The 24,425-nt window shown below is 43.2% G+C and overlaps 1 protein-coding gene across 1 annotated transcript in view; it reads right to left on the bottom strand.

The window, feature by feature from the left end:
- PRTG (protogenin) overlaps nucleotides 1–19,071 on the bottom strand; it is a 219,983-nt gene extending 200,912 nt beyond the window's left edge. Inside the window, exons 1-2 of the mRNA XM_029575503.1 lie at nucleotides 18,745–19,071; nucleotides 15,975–16,277 (exon numbers count right to left, since the gene is read on the bottom strand). Coding sequence (XP_029431363.1) covers nucleotides 15,975–16,277; nucleotides 18,745–18,811 — 370 coding nt within the window. The 5' untranslated portion in view covers nucleotides 18,812–19,071. The remainder of the gene's footprint in view (nucleotides 1–15,974; nucleotides 16,278–18,744) is intronic.
- Nucleotides 19,072–24,425: the final 5,354 nt, after the last annotated feature.

The following is a 24,425-nucleotide window of genomic DNA, read 5'->3' as shown; positions in this document are numbered from 1 at the left end:
TTACACCAGTTAAATGGCTAGCAGGGTGCTCACAGACTAAATTAAGCACTTTGTTTTATACAGAAATTTGAGACTGTTTTGTGCGCATACTGTTCATGCCTTTTCCAATCACTTTCAAGGAAGATTCATTTTCAGGAAGACAGATATCATGAAACATTAAAACATTAAATGCAAGACAAAGAGAAAAAAAGCCATCTCTTATTACAATCTCTATGGCAGCTATTAGCACAAGATGCAAGTGGTAAGGAAGTTTTTGGGTCTGTGCTGGAGATCAGCGCTAGCCTTTTCTTACCAAACGAGCATCACTATGGCAGAATGTCAAGCACATGCACTACATTACTCAGTCTCAACTTCCCAGACCTTTGCTCACGCTCTAGCAAAATCTAACATCTTTCTGCTTTGACGCACATTGGGGAGGACTAACGCAGCAGAAATGAAGGCAGGCATAAGGAAAACAGTCATAGATAGTAGCAATTCACATTTGTTGGTCAAAACTGTTTTAGTCTTTTAGCCAGAGAACTAGGTCATGGCTCAACAGAGAAATGTTCAGACTTTAAGAAAGAAAAACTCATCTCAGTAACACACGACACTCTGTATTATGCAGCACTTGAGTACATCAGGGCTACCAAATGCCTCCAGGGCATCAGGGACCAGGTGAGCCAGTCCTGGCTGGGCCCCTCTGCATCTAGTGCTACACAGTTCCACTTTTTTCTAAGATAAAGTAGTTCGACTGCCATATTAGTCCACTTGAATTCACAGAAAAAAGGGTCAACAAAAATATATTATTAGGTGATATCTTATTACTCAGACTAATTTAATGCTTATTGACAAAAGGCGAGCGGCATGTTATAGACTAACCAATTTATTGAGGCATGAGCTTTTGGAGGACAGAGTCCACGTTGTCTTCTGAAGATCTTACTACTTATTTCTTGACTAGCTTCCGAGTACTACACTCCCTTCATCAGGTCAAAGCAAGCAAACCGCAATTACATCCACAGACAAAATGGAGCAAAAACGGGAAAAGGCCAAGCCAGTCCTGTGTAATCTAAAGCCGTCTGCTAACCCCCTTCACAGTAACACAGGGTACACGGTTTCTATACCTTGTTCATTTCCTTACTCAGTTAATACAAAAATAAATAAATAAAAATTACTGAGTACCGCAAAATGTTCCTACTGTTTTAAAAGACAAAATAGTGCAGTTCAACTGTAATGAAATCAAATTAAAACGCTGTATGAGAGATACACATTGCTACTCCTTCGTTCTCAGGTAACTTCATCCTCACCACATTCCAACATCCCTGGCGTACAAGATACACATCATGGAGGCCAGAGAATTAGTTTAACTCCCCTCAAGCTATACATTTTGAGATGCCAGATGCCATGCTTAATGCTTGTATATAAAACTTTGTATGTCATCCTCCCCTCAGGCCAACTGCACATGGTTTGCTCCACTCAACACCCTCATAAAAGGAAATCAAATGCAGAGCAACGGTATCTCCTAATGACGGTGGAGCGCCTTTCTAAGGTAGACTAATTCTCACCTGCAGTACAAATAAGTGAGCAAGCACATCATTGTCAGATACCAAAAGAACTGCTGCCAGCACCCAGTAACCTGCTCCTACACCCAGCACGCAGGACCCTCTGCAGAGACGCTCCCTCGCTCGGGCACGCTGGCCTACTTCAAATTTGCTCTTTTAAAATGACTGAAACGTATGCGCGGGTTTCACAACAACCTTCTTTTAGCTGCATTAAGGAGGGGTCTTCCAGGGGGCGGGGCATAAAATGCACACAGAGCATAGCATTTCCACCCTCTCTCCACTTTCCTCTGCCTATAGGAAAAGGAGGCACAAAGTCCCCGAAGACTTCTCTGCCCTTCCTACTCACATCAGTGAATTTTCAGAAGGAAAAAAACAAAACAACCCACGAGCACAGTATTCTTATAAACTGTCCGCCAGGTGTGTGGGTATCAAATTACCGGCAGACCTGGAGGACTGCTGAAAATTGTCCCCACGACATCATTGGTCTTGGGGGGGGGGGGGGGGGGGGGGGGGGAGAGAAGGGGGAGAAATCTTCGACAGAATAAAATCAAGCTTTCAATTAAAATGTTTTTGCAGGGTTGGGGAGGGAAAGGTATTGTGTTTGCTTTTATGGTTTTTGGGGTTTTTTTAAATATATCCTATAGCCACTGTCTGGTCAGCAAAAGTTAATCAGATAAACTCATCCAGCTAACTTTGTCGGGATACTGAGTGGCACGCCCATGACGCTCTAATATTCCCAACTATCTTAAAGTTAGCAGGACAAATTTATCCGGCTAACTTTAAGATTGCTCTTTGGCAGTCCTAAAATTATCTGGCTAAGTCAGCTGGATAATGCCAAAAATTGGCGAATGTCCAGCTAACTTTTAGGCTGATGCAATAAAATGCACAGTTTAAACTTCAGTTCTGCGCACATTTTTTTTGTGCTTAGACTTTACTGCCATTGCAGCAAGGAGTTTTATGCATAAAAAATGTGCGTACAGCAATGTGTGTTTAAGTTAGCCCCTCACATGGAAACTCCATGCACATGATGGCATTAGTTATTACCTCCCAATGCAGAGAGATGACTGGCTTACTCTGTGTTTTCTTAGCACTGGAAACTTAATTCCTAGTCAGAGGTGGAGTAAAGTTTCCAGGTTTAATGTTAGTCTACAGGTGGAAGCTGGAGTTCCAGTGCTGGGACCTGTACTGAGTGTTTTATGCGCTGAAATCGTTTTTGTGCACATAACTTATATTTCATGCAAGGAAAGCATGGTTTACGTGCACAAATCATTGTTTTGCCACACAATACATCATGTTTTGCTGTGCCCTAACCATTTTCTTTGCGCAATTATTCCAGTCTGTGCATGATTTTTAACTCCTGATGCATTAAAACGTTATTAGCTTGCTGCATCAGGAGTTAAAAAAAAATGCTTGTGCATTAAGATACTATATGCTTAATTTCAGCGAACAGTTTTACTGCTCAGCTCTCTGCATCAGCCCTTTAGCCAGATAATCAGCTCCACCATAGAATGCGTCACCCCGAGTTAGCCATATATCTTTTTAGCTAGATAAAAAGTTATCTGGCTATCGCAGGACCCATCAGCATGGTGGGATTTACAAATCCTGCTGTTTCTCCAGCTAAATGGCACTGAATATCAGCCTCTCAGAGCCTGATTACTGATGAATTATGTAAATGGGGCACTCATACATACTTAGATTTGAGTTATTTGTTTTCGTGCATGCCACAATTGTTATCTTTTAGATTTCTGCCTGTGGAAATCTCTTCTTTCATAACTTATTGTATTAACAAAAGAATATTTTACACATAGATCTGCTGTACATGAAGAAAAGAGTGCATTCTGTCTCTGGCCTCATCTGCTGAGAATGGTACTAATTAGCACCATTGTTGGCAAACTATGCAGATGTTTTCTTGGGTTGAAGTCTGGCCCAATAGTTTTCTCTTCCTCCTTTGGTCTTCGAATTCAGTCAGCACCAGCATCTATCCAGGGTTCCTCCCCTCTAATCTGTTATTTCCCCCTCCAAGCCATTGTTGCGATAGTCCTTGACTAGGGGCCACAAACCGCTGCTCCCTCTAGAAACAGGCTAACATGGATGCTAAGTCTGGCCACCGGTGTCACCACTGAGCTAGGACCAAAGATTCCTCCCCACAGAAGGCCCACTGTCTCTGCAGCAACCTCCGTTCCAGGTGGTCTAAAGAGCTGAGGCCTGGCCAGAGAATCAAGCTGGCAGTGAACAGTTCTTACCACTGAGTCGAACCCCTGAGGAGGTTTCTTTTAAATGGAATGGACACTTGTGAACTCAGAACTGGCCTGAGACCATCCGCTTACTTCAGATATTCTACACTGTTTTAATGCAAACAGTTAGCCTACCGATCATCACTATTTCAGTCAGGACAAAACAACATGAACAGTTTCTAAAGTAAAACAGAAAATATCTTTATTGTAAGGAATACAGGGTTTCCAGTCATAAAATCTTTACAAATGTTTCTAATTACTAGTTTTACTGTATTATGTAAATGGTTCTGGTTATGGTTAACGTTATAATGCTTCTGTTCCCTGTAAACCGATTTGATTTGATCTGTATCATGAAAGTCGGTATAGAAAAGCTTTAAATAAATAAATAAATTATGTAATTATATATGAGTTTATTCTATATTTTCTTTGTGCACGTAGGGGATCCATATTCAGTGCTGGACAAGAATCAGGATTTAAAATTTTCTGTTACTGAACACCTCCAGTTTATCCAGCTAAGGAGATAACCCTAAATGGTTCCAGAAGCAATGTTGAATTATCCAGCTAAGTTAACTTATTTGGCTAACCTGCCGAAAGGTGGCTATATTCAACAGCACCCCTCTCTGCTGCTGAGTATCTGGCATTTCTCTATCATTACCCCACCTGCCCTCTAGCCCAGACATCAAAATGACAAGCCTTTGGTACCTTCGTGAACTGGTACACATGCACCCTGAATCTAGCCACTAGGTATCATATTGGTGGCAACCGCTGAACCTCCCTCCCAGCCCACAGCATCCGCAGCTGGCCTAGGGAGCAGATGCCAAGCTTGGCAATCAATCCCAGGTCTCTCAAATGGCAGCACAGCACTGCTACCAAGGCATCCTACGGTAGACAACAAATAAGTACTGCAACAACAAAAAAATAGCATTTAAAGTAAATTTCTCTCTTCTATGTGCAAGTTTATTTCTTTTTATATTATTGTTTGGATGACTGCTGCTCCCCTGCACTTCTTTGTGAAACCTCTTATCATAAATATTATTTTAAAAGGTGCTTGGCGTTAGCATCAGCTGGGGAAAGCAATGGCACAATCACCCACACAACTGACTTCTTCCAGCTAACCCCACTTCTACTCTTTAATCTCAGCCTCTGTGTTCTGCTGATGGCCACATAAGGAAAAACTCTCCATGATTAGCAACAGATTATCACTGAAGTATATACATCTTCAATCTTCAGAAAGAGACATTTTTATAAGTTCAACATTGTTATTCTTGTATTATTACAAGAACTATAGAAAACATCAATATTACTGAGAGACCATGTTGCAAGAAGCAGAACGCATGAACCTACAAAACCCTGTATGCATGTCCAAAAATCATCATATATAAAACCTCTGTTTAAAGAAGTCCATTTTAAATAGATTTCCTGGGAGCATTAAATAAACTTCTACGTGTATCATAAGCTTCTAGGAAACATTCCACAAAGGGCTCCGTTTTTCGAGCTTTTAAGCAATGTTCTGGAATTAAATCAGAGTCGCTGTCACAACCATTGATATTACAAAACGTTCTGAAGGATCCAAGATGGCAGAATAGGCTGGCTGTGTTCTGCACTGCTTTGAACTGGCTCTGATAACTTTCTTTTAAAGTTCATTCCTAGGAAGGGGAAGGCTTTGTTCCTAGGCATTCCCCTTGGAGCTCACCTACTGCTGGCACACTAGATCGGTTTGTGGTGCAGAGCATCAACCCCAGCTATCTCAGTGATGTCCCTGAAAGCCCTGCAGGATGTTTCAGGGGTGTCTCCAGACAAGGTCTCGTGTCCTGGGAAACATGCATGGCCTACAAGCCCAGCAACGTCATCACCCAGTGCTCCAGTGGTGTCTTACATCATTACTGCAGGAGCTTGTGTCAGACTGGCCCAAGGAAGAGGTGATGTGAACGTGAAGGCACCAGACTACCACCTGTGTTTGGACTCAACAGCTGTGTTCGAAGAAGCCACAGGTAACTAGGGCACGTGGTGGCAGAGGGTTGGAGGTGAGAGTTTATGACCAGAAGGAAATCCCCCAAGGAGGAGGATTTCCATGTGGATCTCTTCCCAACCATGTCAACGGATTTACAGGTCAGTCCTCACTAAATTCAATGTGGTAACTCTAAATGTGATATGGGAGGCCAGCATGTGGCTGGAGAAGTCACGGGGGGGGGGGGGGGGGCATATTAAGGATCCAATATCAGAGTCTGACACAGGAGCAAAAACTGTAGATCATTGTGACCGTATTATGTTTTTTGGAGGGAAAGATGGGGAAACTCCAGAATGTGGATGTTTCTTTAATAAAACAATGAGGTCTTGCATACTAAAATGGAGAACTTGGAAAATGCTGTTAGAAGATGGAATCTTAGGTGTATTCCAGCCTGAGAAATATATAAGAGCTGTATCACTGAAATCCTCAAAATGCCCCTGACTGCCAAGGTATCTGCCACTAACCAAAAAGAAGATAGGGGATGGAGGGAATCAGCCATCTCAATACATTGGACATGTCAACCTTGCTTGAAAAATCTGATCGAGAGTTAGCAACGAGTTTTGTCCTGGAACCAGACTGTGACTGGTTTTCCATCACAGAGACGTTTCCTTTCTATACACGTAAGTGCAAGTTTTTCCAGATGTGGCAAGGAGCACACAGAAAAGGAGGGAATTTTTTCTGGTTAATCAGCTAGGGTAGGGGTGGGCAATTTTTCCCTCAAGTTTCCTTGCAAATGTCAGATTAATTATCAGAACACTTGCAATGTATTTTTGATCCTTTGCAGTTAATATTGCTCCTGCATGACAAGTCTGCACCGTTTTAGTTTCTGTACACCCCAGGGCCCTACAGTTTCTGTTAACCAGATTAGAGATTAGTCAATTATCCTATACAGCACGACACTGAATGTGTATTATAATTCAGGGGGTTTTATTTCTGGTTTCTTTTTGGGTGTTTGGCTTGGATCCCTACTGAGGGCTTGAGAGGCAGATCATCAGATGTGGATGTACCAAAGTATGATGTATTGTACATGCTGTTTTCTTTTTTTCTTAAGCATGATTTCACTTTTTTTTTTGTCTTTTCAGTTTTCCAAGTTTCTTGGAATTTATTTGTAAAAATGCATAAATAACATTTAAAAAACAAAAGTACTCTGAAAACATAATTGAATAAAGTAGTGTAGCTGCCATGTTAATCCATCTGGATCCACAGAAAAAACATTACCACACCGATCTGGTGATAGAAACACAATCCTGAAAAGTTAAACGGAACTGTAATTGGTTAGTTCAGCAAAAAAAAAAAAAAGGTATCACCATCAGCTTGTTTATTGAACTTTATTTCTAAAAAAAAAAAAAAAAAAAAAACTGAAGTTAAAAAAAGTGTTAGGAGTTCATTTAGTGGTGAATGCTAACCTGCGACAGCAATGACCTTCTGCTGACTGACTGGGAAGAGGCTGTCTCCAAGGATAACTTATCTTTTATAGCTGCTTCCTATGATCTCCTTATGAAGTGCTAACCTCAATTCCTCCTAGATAGAACTTTTTCCTGAAAGCACCAACACCACAGTCCAACACAGGCTGGAAGCCCAAAGCAGCAGGAGAAAAGCTGCTGAGCCAAAATCAAAGAGAAAGAAACAAACTTGCAATCTAATAAACAACAAAACTGATAAAGGGGATGGAGTGGCTCCTATATGAAGAAAGGCTTAATGGGCTGGGGCCTGAGGGGGGCTATGACGAAGGTTTATGAAATCACAAGGGTGAGAAATAGTGCTAGGACTAGGGGACATCCCATAAAACTAACTGCTTGTGACTTTAAAATAAATTGAAGCAAGCATTTCTTCAGTCAATGCATAATTAAGATGTGGAATTTATTGCCAGAGGATGTGATCAAGGCAAGTACTATAGATAGGTTTCGCCAAGTTCCTGGAGGGTCCATTTGCAATTACTAGCCATACAGACCTGTGGCAGGGGGAGGGGGGATTGTCACCTCTTACTTCAAGAATAAGTATTGCTGCAATGGCTGGACCAAAGAAAATTAGTAAGGGTTATAAAACGGGAGGTGGCGGGGAATATCCCCAGGTAGCTGCAGATGAAACCTCATGGTGCCAGATCCCAACCTTGGGATCAGGAGCAAGACAAGGGAAGAGTGTATCATGACCAACTGTCAATACAACCACCAGCAAGAGAGAGTTAATGGCTGCACTCTGAGGCTACCAAAACTTTGTTGTGAGAGCCCCTGACCCTAATAGTTTAAAAAAAAAAAAAAAAGCCATAGTACTTGTCACACAACTTAGAATATTAAACCATGCACACTAGGAAATACAGAACATTCAATTCTTCTCTGTTACACCTGTACCATTGTTAAAAATCCCCTTCACTCAGGTCCAAACAAGCACAGCACTTCAAGTTTAAAATTAATCCTTTTATACTCCGCACAGAGGCTGAATTATCCAAATGGCATGAAAAGCACAAATATACTATTAAGCATTCCTAGCAGTCTATTTAATAAAGTCCAAGAACATGATTTTTTAAAGAATAGTACTTTTGATAGAGTTTTCATAGACCAATTAAAACCAGCATGTGTGGGGGAGGGGGGATTAGAGGGGAATCCCAGATTTCAAAAGTAATAAGGACCTCCTTTGTGCACCTACGATAAATTCACCACCTGTGGAACTCTTTTGATAAATACAACCTCGCTACCGTGATACATGCTTTAATCACCAGCCGTGCGCCCCTAACTACTGTAATTCTCTGTTCAATGGCATTTCACCATACAATCTCAAATACAGCTGTCAGAATTTTTATAGAGGCCACATAAAACCAACCCTAAGTCAACTACCCTGGCTCCTGGTGGAAAACAGGATAACAGTTCCTTGTTTTACCTTCAAATGCGTGACCAACCTGGCCCTCCCGAGGCTCCTTCCCAGCCCCCATTCTCCTACAGTCCACTCCAACAGTGGAACTTTGATCTTCCCAAATGGCCCCTTCTTCCTACTCGGGTTTTCTGCCAGGCTAACCTGTGTGAGACTCCACAAATTCAGCAGCTGGGCCCCAAAACTGTGGAACAATACACCACTACCCCTGCATCTTGAGATGTTACCTTACTTTTCAGGAAGAACGTCAGCTGGGCCTTTGCCTAAATTCCTTGCCAAAACTTAGACAAAGACTGCAACATAGACTCTCCATCAGTTGCTACTTGCGACTGATCTCTCTTATTTCCCTTACACAGTCTTCCTCTATACTTGAATCTCATTTCTACTTTCTCAATCCCATTCTTTCTGACTTATTTATTTCTCTTCTTTCATGTTTGTTCCCTATAAGGCTTGTAAACTGTGATACTATTATAACTGGAATTTAATATCAATTTGATATTAATATCTGCCTTGAGACTGACTTGAAAAAAGGTGGAATATAAAATATTTATAAATAAATAGTTATGAGCCCTAAAGCTTAAATGAAAAAAAGACTTGGATAAAATTCACTATATACTAGTCAGTTAGTCACTAGAATGGGATAAAAGTTATTCATTTGCTTGCTTAATACACAGAGATTCCACGATTACGGAGAAAACATTTCACGGTAATCAGTGTCTATCTAAAGAGTTAGAGGATCTTCTGCTATATCATCTTTTCCACATGCCCTACATGCCATCAATCGAGCCAGCTGTAAACTGTGAATCTGTGACAACAAATCCACCAGGCATACAACCGCTTAGGGTGAAATCTTTTTCTTTCTAATAATTGAAGCAGGCTAACAAAAGAAGTCACATTGAATGCCTAGCCAACAAGTTCTTCCAGAAACCATGCAAGGAAAAACACACACACACACAATTGTAATAAGAAACAGCATGCTTTGTTTCAGTGCACTGCTCTGCAATAAAAAACAGCTTGGTAATTTAGAACTATGATCACACATAGAAACACTGCAGGTGACAAGAGAAGGGCAAGCCCTTAACGGAGCACCTTAAAACAGCCCCCACCATTTCTCAGGTACCTGCAAGTTTTATGAGTTCTTCAGGCAGATTGTTAAAGGAGCACTTGGCCCTTAAGGCAAACTTGTAAAACTCTATTGGCTACTTTTATCACCTTAAGTTCATAACACAATTCAACAAAAGCCCTCAGCTTACTGCCTAGAAGAAGAACAGGCCAAAACATCATGTCAAACTTAATCAGCTTTTTTTTTTTTTTAAATAAAGTTGCTTAAAATGTCATAACTCAAGGCATACATTTGGTTCATGTACTTAAAAGATTAATGTATGGGTTTACTGCACCTGTTAGCACCTTGTTGGATTTTTGTAAACCAATGTTAAGTTATTACTACGTAACATGACCTAATATGGTTAAACTCAAAATAATCCAGTTAAACATTCAGGTGCATAAAAATATGTGAGTGGCCATTACATTAAAAAAAAAATACATACATCAAACACATGCACAGAACTTGGAAACAGAGTGTGTAATAACAAATGAGACATAACAGATCAGTAGATTAACACAGAAACATAACAGATGATGCAGAAAAAGACTGACTGGCCCATGCAGTCTGCCCATGAATTCCTGTTCACACTGCAAGCATATATTCCAGCTGCCAGCTACAGAGCATGACTGCTTGTAAGATATCTAGCTTTATTCTAACTAATAAATATTCATTGTAAATCTCAAACATCCATTTTTGGAAATTCCTCATTCTACAGGTTTATACACTTTGTTAAAGTTTCTATCTTGTCTTCTTCTTGCTCCTAGTTGTACGTCTCCTTGTTTATTGTAACTGCATCTATATTATTTATAGTTCATATTATTTCGTTCTCTGTTCCGGTTATCACCCATTGTTTATTGTAAACCGGCTTGATGTGATATTATCACGAATGCCGGTATAGAAAAAATTAAAATAAATAAAATAAATAAGAAGAAGAATCTCTCATTTGCACTCTATCATCTTGGGCAGATAAGCAGATAAATTCCCTACTTGAGGCCCTATTTACTAAAGATTCCCCCCATTCTGTGTCTATGGGAAAAATGCTTAGTAAATGACCCCCTTAGTTCCTACTTAGTTCCTCTCCCTTCCTAAGTCTAACCACAAAGCTTTGTAATTATCTAAATAGTTATCAATAGTAGTGTGGCCATTACCCAAACATCCGGTCTCCTAAGTCTCCTGTGTAGCCTGGCAGACAGACTATTTCAGCTAGGACGTCTACTTATTATATGTACATCACTTAATCTAGCACTGCCCTCCCCAATGTCTCCGCACCAAGCTTAGTAACAATCTACACTAAAATAACTAAAAACTAGTCAGGCTGTTGCCCAAACATCTAGCCTCCTAGGTACCCATGACCTTGCTAGACAGTACCTTTCCCCTATACCAACCTGCTGGCATCAAAAGAGTTTGTTTCTGTGACATTGAAGCTAGCCTGTTGGTACCAACCCAGTTACTCCATGGCCTGCAGCATTGCTAAATTATATGTACTCTCTCATTATTTGTTTAAACCTCATCATCTCTCCCCTTGTTCCTGCTCTTGTGTGTGAGATTATCTGCAACCTCTCAACCCTGCTCCTCCCACCACCATAGAATACAACAGCAGATAAGGACCAAGAGAACTATCCACAGTGTGCCCGCCCTCCATCCTGGTGCAATGTCACAGACCTCACATGCTCAGACTCTCTTTCCACTTCTTCTAGGGATCCTCTGGGCTTATCCCATGCTTTTCGATTTCTGCTACTCTTTTAGACTCCACCATGAACGAGTGCAATTCCACATATCCATCCACTTCTCAATAAAGAGTCTCCTGATGAAGCTCTTGATTTTATCAACTTATAGCCTCATCCCATGACCTCTTGTTCTACAGCCTTCTATTCTCTGAAAGAGGGTTTGCTTCTTTTGCATGATTTATAACATATGCATCATTTAGTGTCCATTCAGGAACCAAAGATGGACACTAAATTTTAGTTTCACTTTACTGACACTGAATATATCTCAGCAGCCTCAAAAGACAAAGCATCCAACTTGAGAATATGTTACTAAGTTGACACACAACTATTGTTTACACTTAAAATCCCATTTTAAAAATCTTCTTATAGTATTTCTTCTAAAAAAAAAATATATATATATATATATTAAATTAATGCTTAGCCTACTTTTTAAAAATTATATTTGGAAAGATTGATATATTAGGAATGCATAGTTTCTACTGTGTTAAAAATGGTTTTTAATATCAATTAAGTTGAGCAATAAAAAAAAAAAAAAAAAGATATAAAAATTTACCAGGCCTCTTTACGGCATCCCTTCATCTTAAGGCTTCAATTTTTACCTTTTCTAGAAAGGAAATAGACAAACAACAGTCGACCCAATCATTACTTAACAGCCAGTTTAGCTGAATGCAAAATGCATCAGACCTTCTCTTCTAGGCTATCTTGTTTTCCTAGTGGCATCTGATCTCTGACTTTTGCTGAAACCAGAGATAACACCTCAACTGTTGCTGTTAACTGTAACTGTCCTCAGATTACCAAATTTAAAAATCTGGTGCCTGGTATTTTTGAAGCAGCCTGAAGACGACTTAGTTCTTAAAACTGCAGCCCCCATATTTCAAATCAATGGAAATCTATCCCAGTGTGACATCAACAATGGACTGCATTAAGAATAAAGCTTTTGAAACTTCAGTTATTAGCATTTCTCGCCACATGGAGCCTCACAAACGGCACGGAGGGAGACAGCACACGCAGTCCTGCCCCCTTCCCCACTCGCCAGTACTTTAAGGGCAAACCTCTGCCAGCCACCAACTTCCTACCCAAATGTTACCCTAAACCTTACAGTTTTCTTCAAAAGGGACTCTAAAGAAAATGATTCAGGATTCTTTTGTGCATGGATGAACAACAGGAAAGGCAAGGGCCCTGGGGCCTCTGGGGAGGATCCCGTCCCTAAAGGCCTGCTCTGATGTGCTGGGGAGATAAGGATCCATGGTGACACTTAGGGAAAGAGTTGGCTCACATCTGAATCTCTGCATTCCTGAAGAACAATTCCTGGCAATCACTAACTTTGCAGAGGGGCTACATGAAAGCTTTGGCCAATGAATGAGGGTCATCTGCTCTTTATCAGGAGGGTAAACCTCATCCTGGCCAGTTTCTAACCTTTTAACCCTGTGAATTCTTAATTTGCACATGAATAATGGAATTCTTGCCTGCAGTAGAACCTTCAGCTTCCAGTTCCTAACTTTAGAAACCAAAAGATCTGATCTCCTTGTGTGTTCAGGCCTTAAAACTATTCTGCAGATTAAAGTTTTAGGCTTGCAAATGCATTTCACTTCTTAAGCAAATGATAATCTTGCGGGTGAAAGTGCTGACCAAGAAAAAGAAAAGAACATCCTTGCGCCCTGCTGAAAGCACTGATTAATGGGACAGCATTTGCTGTTTTTGAAAGAAATAATGCCCATGTCATATCTTATTTGCTCTCTGTTTTACATGTATAATCAATTCTGGATCCTGGACCATGAGACAAAGTCAAAGCATCAAATTCACCCCAAAACTACATTTCTATCAGGTCCAAATGCAGTCAAATGAATCACATCAGAACACAAAGTTCTGGGGAAAATGGCTTTCAGATTGCTTCTGTAGCCACAGTTGGTAAACTTGAGGATTTAAAATGTTAATAACAGTGACTTACACTGCAGTTAAATAGAAATGCAGGAATACTGACTGCATTAGTAATGCACAGCTGTGTGTATGCTTCTCATCTCCTGGACAGAATTCAATAGAAACTTTGCAAGGCTCAGAATTAGCATATAACCCCCCCCCCCCCCCCCCCCCCCCAAAAAAAGGACACATGCTGACAAGGTAACCAAATCGATGGCCTCCTTTCTACCAGTTCTCTTCTCCACCACTGAAAAGTGCCCGTGTGACCTCTGACACTCATTTAAATCACTGTGTCCTTTTATTTACAAACTGGTCACAAAGCAGTCCAGAATCTTCTGCAGTTATTTCTGAGAGATTCTGTCAAGTTTATAAAGAGCTAAAGCAAGCTACATAACTTCAGCACAAGCACATAGGTTAAAAACATCTAATAGTCATGAAAACTGCAGTGCTACCACCAGGGCTTTATTCATTAAGTTTTAACAACTTTTCATTTTTGGAAATTATACTTGAATAGCGCCTATCACTAAACAATGTAAAATATCTTAACAAATCTCACTGGAACTGCCAGCTTCCCTGTAAAATCATTAGCACTATATAACTCAGTGATATTCAGTCACCGGAAGGGCCACAATATAGTTTTTACAGTCAAACAGAGGGGATACAGGATTGACATTTAAGACTAAAATAAAGAGAAATGCTAAATAAGGTTTTACACCCTTTGCATACCCTTTAAAATAAACAGAAATCTCTGTATTTTGTCCCATAATAACCAAGCACTAAAGGTTTGCATTACATTGTGTCCACAAAAAAAAAAAATCCTTGCTCCATAGGGTGCCTATAAATAAAAGCTGATTAACGCTGATCTCACCTGTTAGGAACATCAGCACCATTTTATAAGCAAGAACAGAAGGACTTCTAAAGAATGAATAGAAGCAGCAGACTGCACCTTGTTCAATACATCTGCTATGCATCAGGCTCTCTCCTGGCAAAGAGATAATGGTCTATCAGTCTACCGATAAAATGGGGGTGCTGAGCAGTTATGGGGGAGGAGGAGCAGGGCCAGAGTTGTTGCTACGTGTGCGCCCGAAGTTCTGGGGGCTTGCTTCTTTGCAGCGACAGGTTAGCATTTGAAACATCCATTTCAAATCCTATCACATGTTGATTTTTATTTCTTGTACGCATCTCTGACATAGTATATTGTAAAGCACTATTTTTCAACCAGGGTTCTGTGAGCATTCCTAAAGGGTTCATCACAGTTTTACACACCCCCTGTGGGTAAGGCCATCGCTACAGGCGGGCAGCAGACTGTGGCACAGGAAGATGGTGGAAAGCAAAAGTGATCCTCACATTGCTTGGCCTCCTTCTGAATACCTGGCCCCAGCTTGGACGGGCACACGTGCTCCCCGGGTTGGCCAATAGTGGTCCAGCCAGCCTCAATATGGGAGTGGCCATGGGAAACAAGCAGCCAGCTGGCAGAGGTGGGTAAGTACCCAATGATGGCAACCCTTGCTTGGGGGCGCCATGTTTCCTGCTGTCGATTCTGACAGTGAAAGGGGAGAACGGAGAGAGGGCTCATGTTATTATAGGGCTCCTTAACAAAAAATAGACTACTAAACATTGCTTGTGTTACTGTTAAGACTGCATCCCTGATATGATTAACATCTTTCCTGGGCCTTCTTTGGGGATGACTTTTATTCATTTTGTGCCTGCAGAATGTAGGAATAGAAGGTCAGAAAGTAAGTTGCAGGTGATTAATTTATGACTATCTTGTGAGAATTATGCTCACTTCATTAGGTAACTGCAGAATGAGCCGGGGAGGGGAAAGGAATTTATTGATAAGGCCCACTGATTTCTATGGGAAGCTGAATGTAAGCTCAACCAACCTGTTTCAGGCTAAAATATTTGAAACTGTGAAAATCCTTTTTGAAACCAATATGAATGTTTTAACAACACATTGTCTCCTTTGAATCCCACACTCAGATTCAAGACCCAAAGAGAAGTCCATTTGTATCAGGCATGGGCAATACTGCCAGTGCTGCAAAGTACTGAGGTCAGACCATCTCAACACAACTTGTGGACCAGTTAAGCACTTGATCGTGCAACTTGATCATGCTTAAGAACCCCCCCCCCCCCCACACACACACCTTGCAAATATTTATATGCCCCAAGAGAACCATGCAATAGGTTCAATAATTTAAGTTACATTTGAGAATGACCCCCAAACTTTAGCTGACCCACTTGAAAGTCATACAAATGCATGATGGTGTTCTTATATTATTGCCAGCACCAGGGTTTTTTCAAGCAAGAAGTTTAATCTTCCTGTTTTGACAATAATCATAATATAACTGTCTCCCCAATAGGGTCAGGTGGCAAAGTGTTAACTCCTCCACCCCCACCCCCTCATATTGTACAGGTGTCAAAAGGCCAAGAAGAGACCATCCCAGAGCTCAAAAGTCAGACCTCATTCTTGAATCATAGCCAACAGGCTGAGAAGCAACACCAGCATTAGTTCTATCCCAGTGGCTACTATAGCTGTAGAGATAGAAAGCAAGAAAGAAACCAAGCAGTTCTGGAACTTACTGGCTATTGTCAGGTGACCTTTCTGACTCAGGATTGCTCCATGTTTGTTCAGAGCCAAACACTGGTAAAATCCCTCATCAGTCTGTTCTCCTCTTTTGCCTTCCATCTCACTGATGTACAGAGAGCCGTTGGACAAGGTGTAGATCCGTTCACTCTCAGGAACCTTTGCTCCATTCTTCAGCCATGTGATAGTGATGGGAGCATCACCATGAGCCTGGCAATCTAAAACCACTGCATCTCTCCTTGCAACTGTTATGTCCTGGGGCTCTTTTACAAAAAACAGCTCAGTGAAGCACCTCACTCCTGAGGAAGAGAAAAGAAATGACTGGTTGTATGAGCAGATAAACAGGAAGCACAGCACTCAGCCATCAGAACTACCCATCACTGCACTGTGCAAAGTTTTGAAAACTTTGTAACCTGTGGTAACTTTTTAGTTGACCCAATAAAAGATGTTGCAGTAGATGAGCTTTTGAGACTACATAAGTCCTTTCTTCAGATGGCAATACTTGTAAAGTTTCAAAACTATTTAGGGAAAGAAGTAACATCCACTTTCTTTTTGTTAAGATGGAGGAGAGAATACACTGTGCACATGTGTGGAGAAATTCAGAGAAATTGCAAGGGAGCAAATTAAAGAACATGCAACAAATCAAACCACTGTTTTAATGGATGCAGGGTGGGTATTATATATCTTCTGTATTTCAGAACATTGCATATTTGGTACAGTTTCTATTTAACCAGTAATTTTATTAAACAGTCAATAACCACACAAATACCATGCAAATAGTTGAATGCTGTAGACTTCAATCATCAGTTGAGGTCACTTAGTTTTTAATACAGTTTTGAATAAGATAGCAAACATACAACCTTGGAAATGTTAGGGATTTTGTAAGAAAATTAAAATCCTAGTTTAAAATTTCCTAAACATCACCATCTCCCCCTAAAAACCTAAGGATTCTCTGATATCCATTTATAGAACTTTGAAAACAAACAAAACAAAACACTTTTGAAAAAAACGAATAGGGAGATGAATGAAGAATGTAGGTAACCTTCCAGCATCCGTGCAAGCTCTGCGCGCAAGCCTGTTTGCTAATTTTACAAGCTTGTCAAAAAGATCTTGAACAGAGTAAGTCGTAAAAGTCTGATTTTACAAGAAATCATTAGCAAAACCCCTTTGTTGTGAGCAAGGTTTATTTTCCTTGCCCGAAGCCTTCTGCAGCTCTCCCGCTTCAGAAAGCAAGGTTTTATCTCACACTACCAGCTATATTTGGGGGTCATTATACTCGGTCTTTTCTCTCCTGCAGCTCGATTTACTTAATTTCTGCAACTCAGCAGAGGTATTTTAACCACCAACAATGCAACGCCCCCAGGTTTGTAACTCTTGCCGCGGGCACACAGTGGGAGAGGGATTAGCGAACCTTTATTTCAATTTTTTTGTGTATTGCCAACTGTTCCAGAAATGCGTAACTAATTGGTTGCTTACAGTCTAAGAGGGCAAGAGTCGTTCAATTAACCAATACACATTTTGTTACCAGATCTGTAAAAACAAAAGCCCGGGTTTCCCCTTACCCCTCGCGCAGGACCGCACAGATGCAAGAAACAAAAAAAGATGGGTCCGAAAATCGCCCCCAGCTGCCCCTCGCCCTCCTCCCATCTTGGGGCCCGCACTCAGTGGTCGCAGCGCTTATTATCCATCGATCCCTCGGCTCTCCGCCCGTGCTGGGCTAGCAGTCTCCAGGGTAATGCGAGATAACTCGCCCGGGGCGGGGGGGTCTGCTGCGCTACCCTCCTTGCCAGCTTGTAACTTTCACGCATCTCGATGAGCAAAAAAATACCCAACCACCTCTGCAAGCCCGGCTTTTCCCTGCCGGCTGAGCCCGCTGCACCACATCCCTCTCATGTCTCGGCATTGCTCCGTTTTCCATGCCTTCCCCTGATTTAGCGAGGACCCAACTCGCTACCCTGGGGGGGAAGGGGCTATCTTAAAACGCAATACAAACGTTCACTCCACAGATTCCCAACACCATCAAACCGGCACCGGGCAATAACCCGAGCTTCCCTTTCTTCGCCGGGCACTTTTCAAAGGCATTTCCAGAATCCCGCTTTCTTTTTATTACAAGCGTCCAAAACACACAGCTCTCCAGAAACTGCCGAGAGAGAGAGAGAGATTCATCCCACGGCAACTTCAAAATGAAACCCATCCTTGCCCTCAACGACATCAGAATCGGAACTGCGTTCCCAATGCAAAAAAAATCAAGCTAAACTACTACGTGTTCATCGGAATAATAATAATAAAAGAAGGCAACCCGTGCACGGATTAAAGATTAAATCCAGTCCTGCACGTAAGCGCGACGCGTGCTGGAGTCCGGCCCCTGCCTCCGCAAAAATGTAAAAAACTATAAATAAAAGCACGTGCAGGCGCCGCTTCCCCGGAGCAGGCAGGCAGCAGGGCCGCGGACAATAGAGCGGCGAGGACAAGGATTACTGGACTCACTGCACACCGCGGCCATTAGCAGAGCCGGGCTCGCGGGAAAAAAAAACAAGACAACCAACCGTTGTGTCCACTCTAGAGGAACGAGCAGCTAGCGGCCGCCTCTCCCGGGCACGTTCAGAAGCAACCCTGCAAAGTATGCGGTAAAGGACACTGCCCGCTGGTCACTTCCACGCTGCCAAGATGGACATCTATTTACCTCTCTCCCCCCTCTACATAATACAGCAGTCATTTCAAAGTTTTTGCATAGAAACTTAAAGGCTAAAAAAAACCTGCGCTCACCTGAAATGCAGAGGAAAACTGCGCAGAGCAGCATCCGCTCCGAAATCTGTCGCGTTGAAGGCGCCATTGAGTTAGATTTTTCCTCGCATGCTCCCCCTCCTAGCCTCCACTCGCCTTGGCTCTAATCTGCCTTTGACTCGGCGCACCGGACCACTTCGGGGGACTCCTTTCTCTGCGCGCAGTGACAGGGCGGACGCAGCTCTTAGAGCTGACCAGCTACAATGGAGGGGGAGGGGAGGGCAGTGTCCAGCCGGCTGGACACGGACAAGCCTTGATGTGGCCGGGACTACTTAGCGTGTGCAGCCTGCTTTGGTCCTGTGGGAAGGGGGGGGGGGGGAGGGGTGACGTTAGGGCGGGGAGCTTGTGTGGAAGAGGGAGAGAGAAAAATGGACTTTAGGGACTCTGTTGTACATCTGGCGCGCTCTCTGAGCAATGGGCAATGCACCTGGGACCGCGCGCGCCCTCTCTGCCAGGCTCGCGTGAGACATCCAGCCAGCCCATGCAGCCCAGGGGACTCCGGCCCCTGGCACGATGGACCCCCGTCATGGCAGACTGCAAGGGAACCGAAATATCTGACCTACCAACCGGGAGCTCATGCCACTAAAACATTCTTATGCACCATCTTGTGACCGAACCAAAATAAATGTTGACACAGGCTGCGAAAAGATACAAACCCTTCTGCTTGCTTGCCCTTTAACTGTATCCTGTTTCTGTTGGTAACATTTTCACTTGGCCTGGTGAAAGGGAAAGAAGTGTGGTTTAAAATTTAAACTTAGTCATATAAAAAGTTTTATTTTGCAACTTTACTGTTTTTTTGGTTTGGTTTTTTTTTCCCAGATGATTTTCTCTCAAAGGGCACCAGCTCTGTGAGTGCTTGAGCACCCCCAGTATTTTTCCCTGCATTCTTGGTGGTTGGGAGCTAACAGCTTACCTGCAGTAGAGCTGTTGGGGAGGGAAGGCTTCTGTCTATACCTGCATATATTGCATGATCTCCAGCGAAACACTGGAAAGCTCCAAGCAATGAGGGATGAGCTCACCTTGACTTTTTTGGACAGTTCCTAATCTCAGGCAATAGAGAACAGCCCTCTTCCTTCGTGCTCCAGCCCTTCCCCTCCCCCCCAGACAGGGTGCAGAGAAATGGAAAAGAATGAGCTTGAGACAGAGCAGAGCAAATAAGAGCCCCTGTGCACCCTAACCTTCAGGCCACTACAGTAAAGTGCGGCCGCGGTTACCCTGCTTCTGACTCGCTTTCTACTCACAATTTGGCCGCGTTAGTCCTACCTGCGATTCACTGTCCCTTTTAACCCATCCTTACCGCCTCTTTAAATCTACGGGTAACCCTTTCCGCCCGCGGCATGTATATGAGATGAAAACGATCGGATTAGCTATTCCCTCCCATTCAGTAACGTGCGCCCCGACTATCACCTTTTTAACCTGCAGTTTAACCGCGTCTTTAACCTGCTAAATTACCGCCTACCCTTACTCCTGCGTTAGAGGCAGGGGTAAGGGTAGGCGACAAACTTGCCCCTAGCCCCCGCTCACCTGCCCTGGCCGCATCCATGGGTGCCAGTCTCCGGGGCAGCCCCAGTCCTCTCTCCCCTCCTCCCGAAGCAACTTTAACCAAAAGAAAATCTAAAATCCCCTCCTCCCGAAGCAAGGCGCAGGGCCAATAGTGACTCGACCTGTAAAGTATTGTGAATAAAGTGTAACCAAAGTTAACTTACTTTTTCTTTCGTCCCTCTCTGCCCTCCTCCGGAGGCGCGCACCGCAGCTCCCTGCCTCCCGGGGGCAGCCAGCGGCGAAAGCGGCTTCCAGCGGCCCCCGCTGGCGAAGATGGATGAACGCACGCCCATAGCGCACGGGCGCTCAAGCCAGCGAAAGCGCATGAACGGGCGTGCGTGACGTCACGGCGTACGTTCATACGCTTTCGCTGGCTTGAGCGCCCAAATTGACGGGCACCCAAGTCAGCAAAAGCGTATGAACGTATGCCGTGACGTCACGCACGCCCGTTCATGCGCTTTCGCTGGCTTGAGCGCCCAAATTGACCGGTGCCCGTCAGCGAAAGCGTATGAACGTATGCCGTGACATCATGCGCTTTTGCTGGCTTGAGCGCCCAAATTGACTGATGCCCGTCAGCGAAAGCGTATGAACGTACGCCGTGATGTCACGCACGTCCGTTCATGCGCTTTCGCTGGCTTGAGCGCCCAAATTGACCGGTGCCCGTCAGCGAAAGCGTATGAACGTATGCCGTGACGTCATGCGCTTTTGCTGGCTTGAGCGCCCAAATTGACTGGTGCCCATCAGCAAAAGAGTATGAACGTACGCCATGACAACACAGCGAACGTTCATGCGCTTTTGCTGGCTTGAGTGCCCGTGCACTACAGGCGTGCGTTCATCCATCTTTGCCGGCGGGGGCCGCTGGAAGCCACTTTCGCCGCTGGCTGCCCCCGGGAGGCAGGGAGCTGCGGTGCGCGCCTCCGGAGGAGGGCAGAGAGGGCTGAAAGAAAAAGTAAGTTAACTTTGGTTACACTTTATTCACAATACTTTACATGTTGAGTCGCTATTGGCCCTGCGCCTTGCTTCGGGAGGAGGGGATTTTAGGTTTTCTTTTGGTTAAAGTTGGGATCCACTTCCTGGTACCTGTCATTTCAAATGTCATTTCAAATGACAGGTACCAGTGCACCCAGGATACTGTATAGGCGCTGTATAGCACCTATACAGTAAAATGGATTGCGCTTCATGGACGCGCGTTGGATGCGGCTTGCATTTGCATGCCATTTAAATAGAGTATCGAGCGGTATGTGATCCAAACTGTGTGTGCGGCAAACGTGGGTGCGCCCGGCACTGCCGCACTCTTTCTACCCCGTCCATACTGTATCGGCCCGCTTGTTACTCTGGGAGAAGAGGGGAAGGGCTGAGGATGGAGCAGACACTGGAAAGAAAAGTCACTCTGCTCCAGCCTCTCCACTCTTGTCATTCAGAGACAGGGGGATGAGGATAGAACAGACAACTGGAGAGCTCCTCTCCATAATCTAACCTATCTCCTCCTGTAATTCAGGGACAGGAGGGGGGAGAGAGAATGGATCAGACACTACAGTGATGGATTTAGGATTTTGTCACCCATAAGAACATAAGAAATTGCCATACTGAGTCAGATCAAGGGTCCATCAAGCCCAGCATCCTGTTCCAACAGTGGCCAAACCAGGCCAGAGGAACCTGGCAAGTACCCAAACACTAAGAAGATCCCATGCTACTGCTGCCAGTAATAGCAGAGACCATTCCCTAAGTCATAAGAACATAAGAAAATGCCATACTGGGTCAGACCAAGGGTCCATCTAGCCCAGCATCCTGTTTCCAACAGTGGCCAATCCAGGCCATAAGAACCTGGCAAGTACCCAAAACTAAGTCTATTCCATGTTACCATTGCTAAGTCAACTTGATTAATAGCAGTTAATGGACTTCTCCAAGAACTTATCCAAACCTTTTTTAAACCCAGCTACATTAACTACACTAACCACATCCTCTAGCAGTACATTCCAGACCTTAATTGTATATTGAGTGAAATAATTTTCTCCAATTAGTTTTAAATGTGCTACTTGCTAACTTCATGGAATGCCCCCTAGTCCTTCTATTATCCGAAAGAGTAAATAACAGATTCACATCTACCCGTTCTAGACCTCTCATGATCTTAAAGACCTCTATCATATCCCCCCTCAGCTGTCTCTTCTCCAAGTTGAGCAGCCCTAACCTCTTTAGCCTTTACTCATAGGGGAGCCGTTCTTTGTACCTTCTCCAGTGCAACTGTATTTTTTTTGAGATGCGGTGACCAGAACCTTACTCAGTACTGAAGGTGCAGTCTCATCCTTGAGCAATACAGAGGCATTATAACATTTTCTGTTTTATTCACCATTCCCTTCCCAACCCTGGCACAGTTGGTGTTGTCACCCCACCTCACTGTCCCCGCCCCCCAAACAAGGGAGAACAGAGCAGAAGGTGTAAGGCCCCCTCAAGGGCTGCCTATTGTCAAAAGGAGGGGGGAAGGCTGGAGCACAAACAGCCCAAGTCATAAGTGTGACTCCTGTGAGTGCTTTGTAGGGAGTGAGAAGAGGGGGTTATTTTCTTGAGATGGTGTGAGAAGAAGTGAATCTTGAGGGAGTTAAAAAGAGAAATGATACCTGGGGGTATGAGGGGGTAAATGGGGAAGTGAGAAGAAATTTTAGTGTTTTAGGTAACAGAATATTAATAAAGCGAGACTGGATTGAAAAGGGGACCAGGCCTGGGAAAGAGGGAGAATACTAGGGTAGGACCTGAGGGGAGTGGTAGGAAGAGGGAGGGTGCTGGAGTCAGGTAAGGATGGGGATAGTACTGGAGTCATGCCCAGAGGGAAAGAGATAAAACTGACACGCACATCCTCCCTCCTCCCCCCCCCCCCCCAACATTCAATCCACTCCAATCAGTGTGACAGGAACTTAAACATTTCTAGGTAATGCTTCTGTTTCCCTGCTATTATTTCTGACTTCTGACTCCCTGCTCAGCCTTTGGGATGGCTAAGGAATGCCTGGGCAGTACAGAAAAGACAGATTTCCTGTCTGCATTAGTTCTGGGGAGGGGAAAAAGAGTGGATAAAAAGACTTAGACAAGATAAAATGGTCTGAGAAGAGCTGACATAGTTGCTGGGGGAGGAGGTCATAAAGAAACTAGTGGGAATGTGAGAGAAATTGAAAGGAGTTACTGCCTGGGAGAGAAAATACTGCTGTGAGGGGGCTTGAAGAGAAGGAGGAGAAATGTAAGGGAAAGATAGGAATGAAAAGTGGAAGAGGTATTGGATAACAGGGAGAGAGGGTGAAAATTATATTATATCACAATGATAGGGTGAATCAACTTGGTAGTGGGGGATGCTTTATGTTAGGAGTGGCATAGGTCCAACAAGATAAAGATCCTGCAGGAAACTAAATGCACAATAGAATCTTTATGGGTGGAAGTTTAATGTGTGATGGGGAAGAGTATAGTGGTGGGGATATACTACCTGACCAAAATGAAGAGACAGATGATGACATGCTAACAGAGGTTAGGAAAGCTAACAAATTTAGCAGCACAGAAATAATGGGAGATTTAAATTATCCCAGTATTGACTGGGTAAATGTAACATCAGGACATGCTCGGGAGGTAAAGTTTCTAGATGAAATAAATGACTGCTTCATGGAGCAGTTGGTCTGGGAACCAATGAGAAGGAGAGCCATTTTAGACCTAATTCTTAGTGGAATGCAGGATTTGGTGCATGAGGTAATGGGGGGGGGGGAAGGGGGGCACTCAGCAAAAGTGATCATAGTTCAATAAAATTTGACTTAATGACTGGAGGGAAAACATTAAGCAAATCTACAGCTCTAGCATTAAACTGACAAAGTAAGACTTTGATAAAATGAGGAAAATAGGAAAAAACTGAAAAGTGCAGCTACAAAAGTTAAGAGTTTACATCAGACAAAGACATTGTTTAAAAATATCATCATAGAAACCCAGTCCAGATGAATTCCACACATTAAAAAATGGAAGGAAGGCCAAATGACTACTGGCACATTTGAAAGGTGAAATGAAAGAGGTTATTTTAACTTCTTTAAAAATGTGTTAAAAGGATCCATCTAAAAGGAGCCATCGTGGAAAGACTGAATTAATTCTTTGTTTTA

The sequence above is a fragment of the Rhinatrema bivittatum genome, chromosome 13 (genome assembly GCF_901001135.1).
Source record: "Rhinatrema bivittatum chromosome 13, aRhiBiv1.1, whole genome shotgun sequence".
NCBI lineage: Eukaryota > Metazoa > Chordata > Amphibia > Gymnophiona > Rhinatrematidae > Rhinatrema > Rhinatrema bivittatum.
The sequence above is the reverse complement of the archived record's forward strand: the minus strand, read 5'-3'. Positions and strand labels throughout refer to the sequence as shown.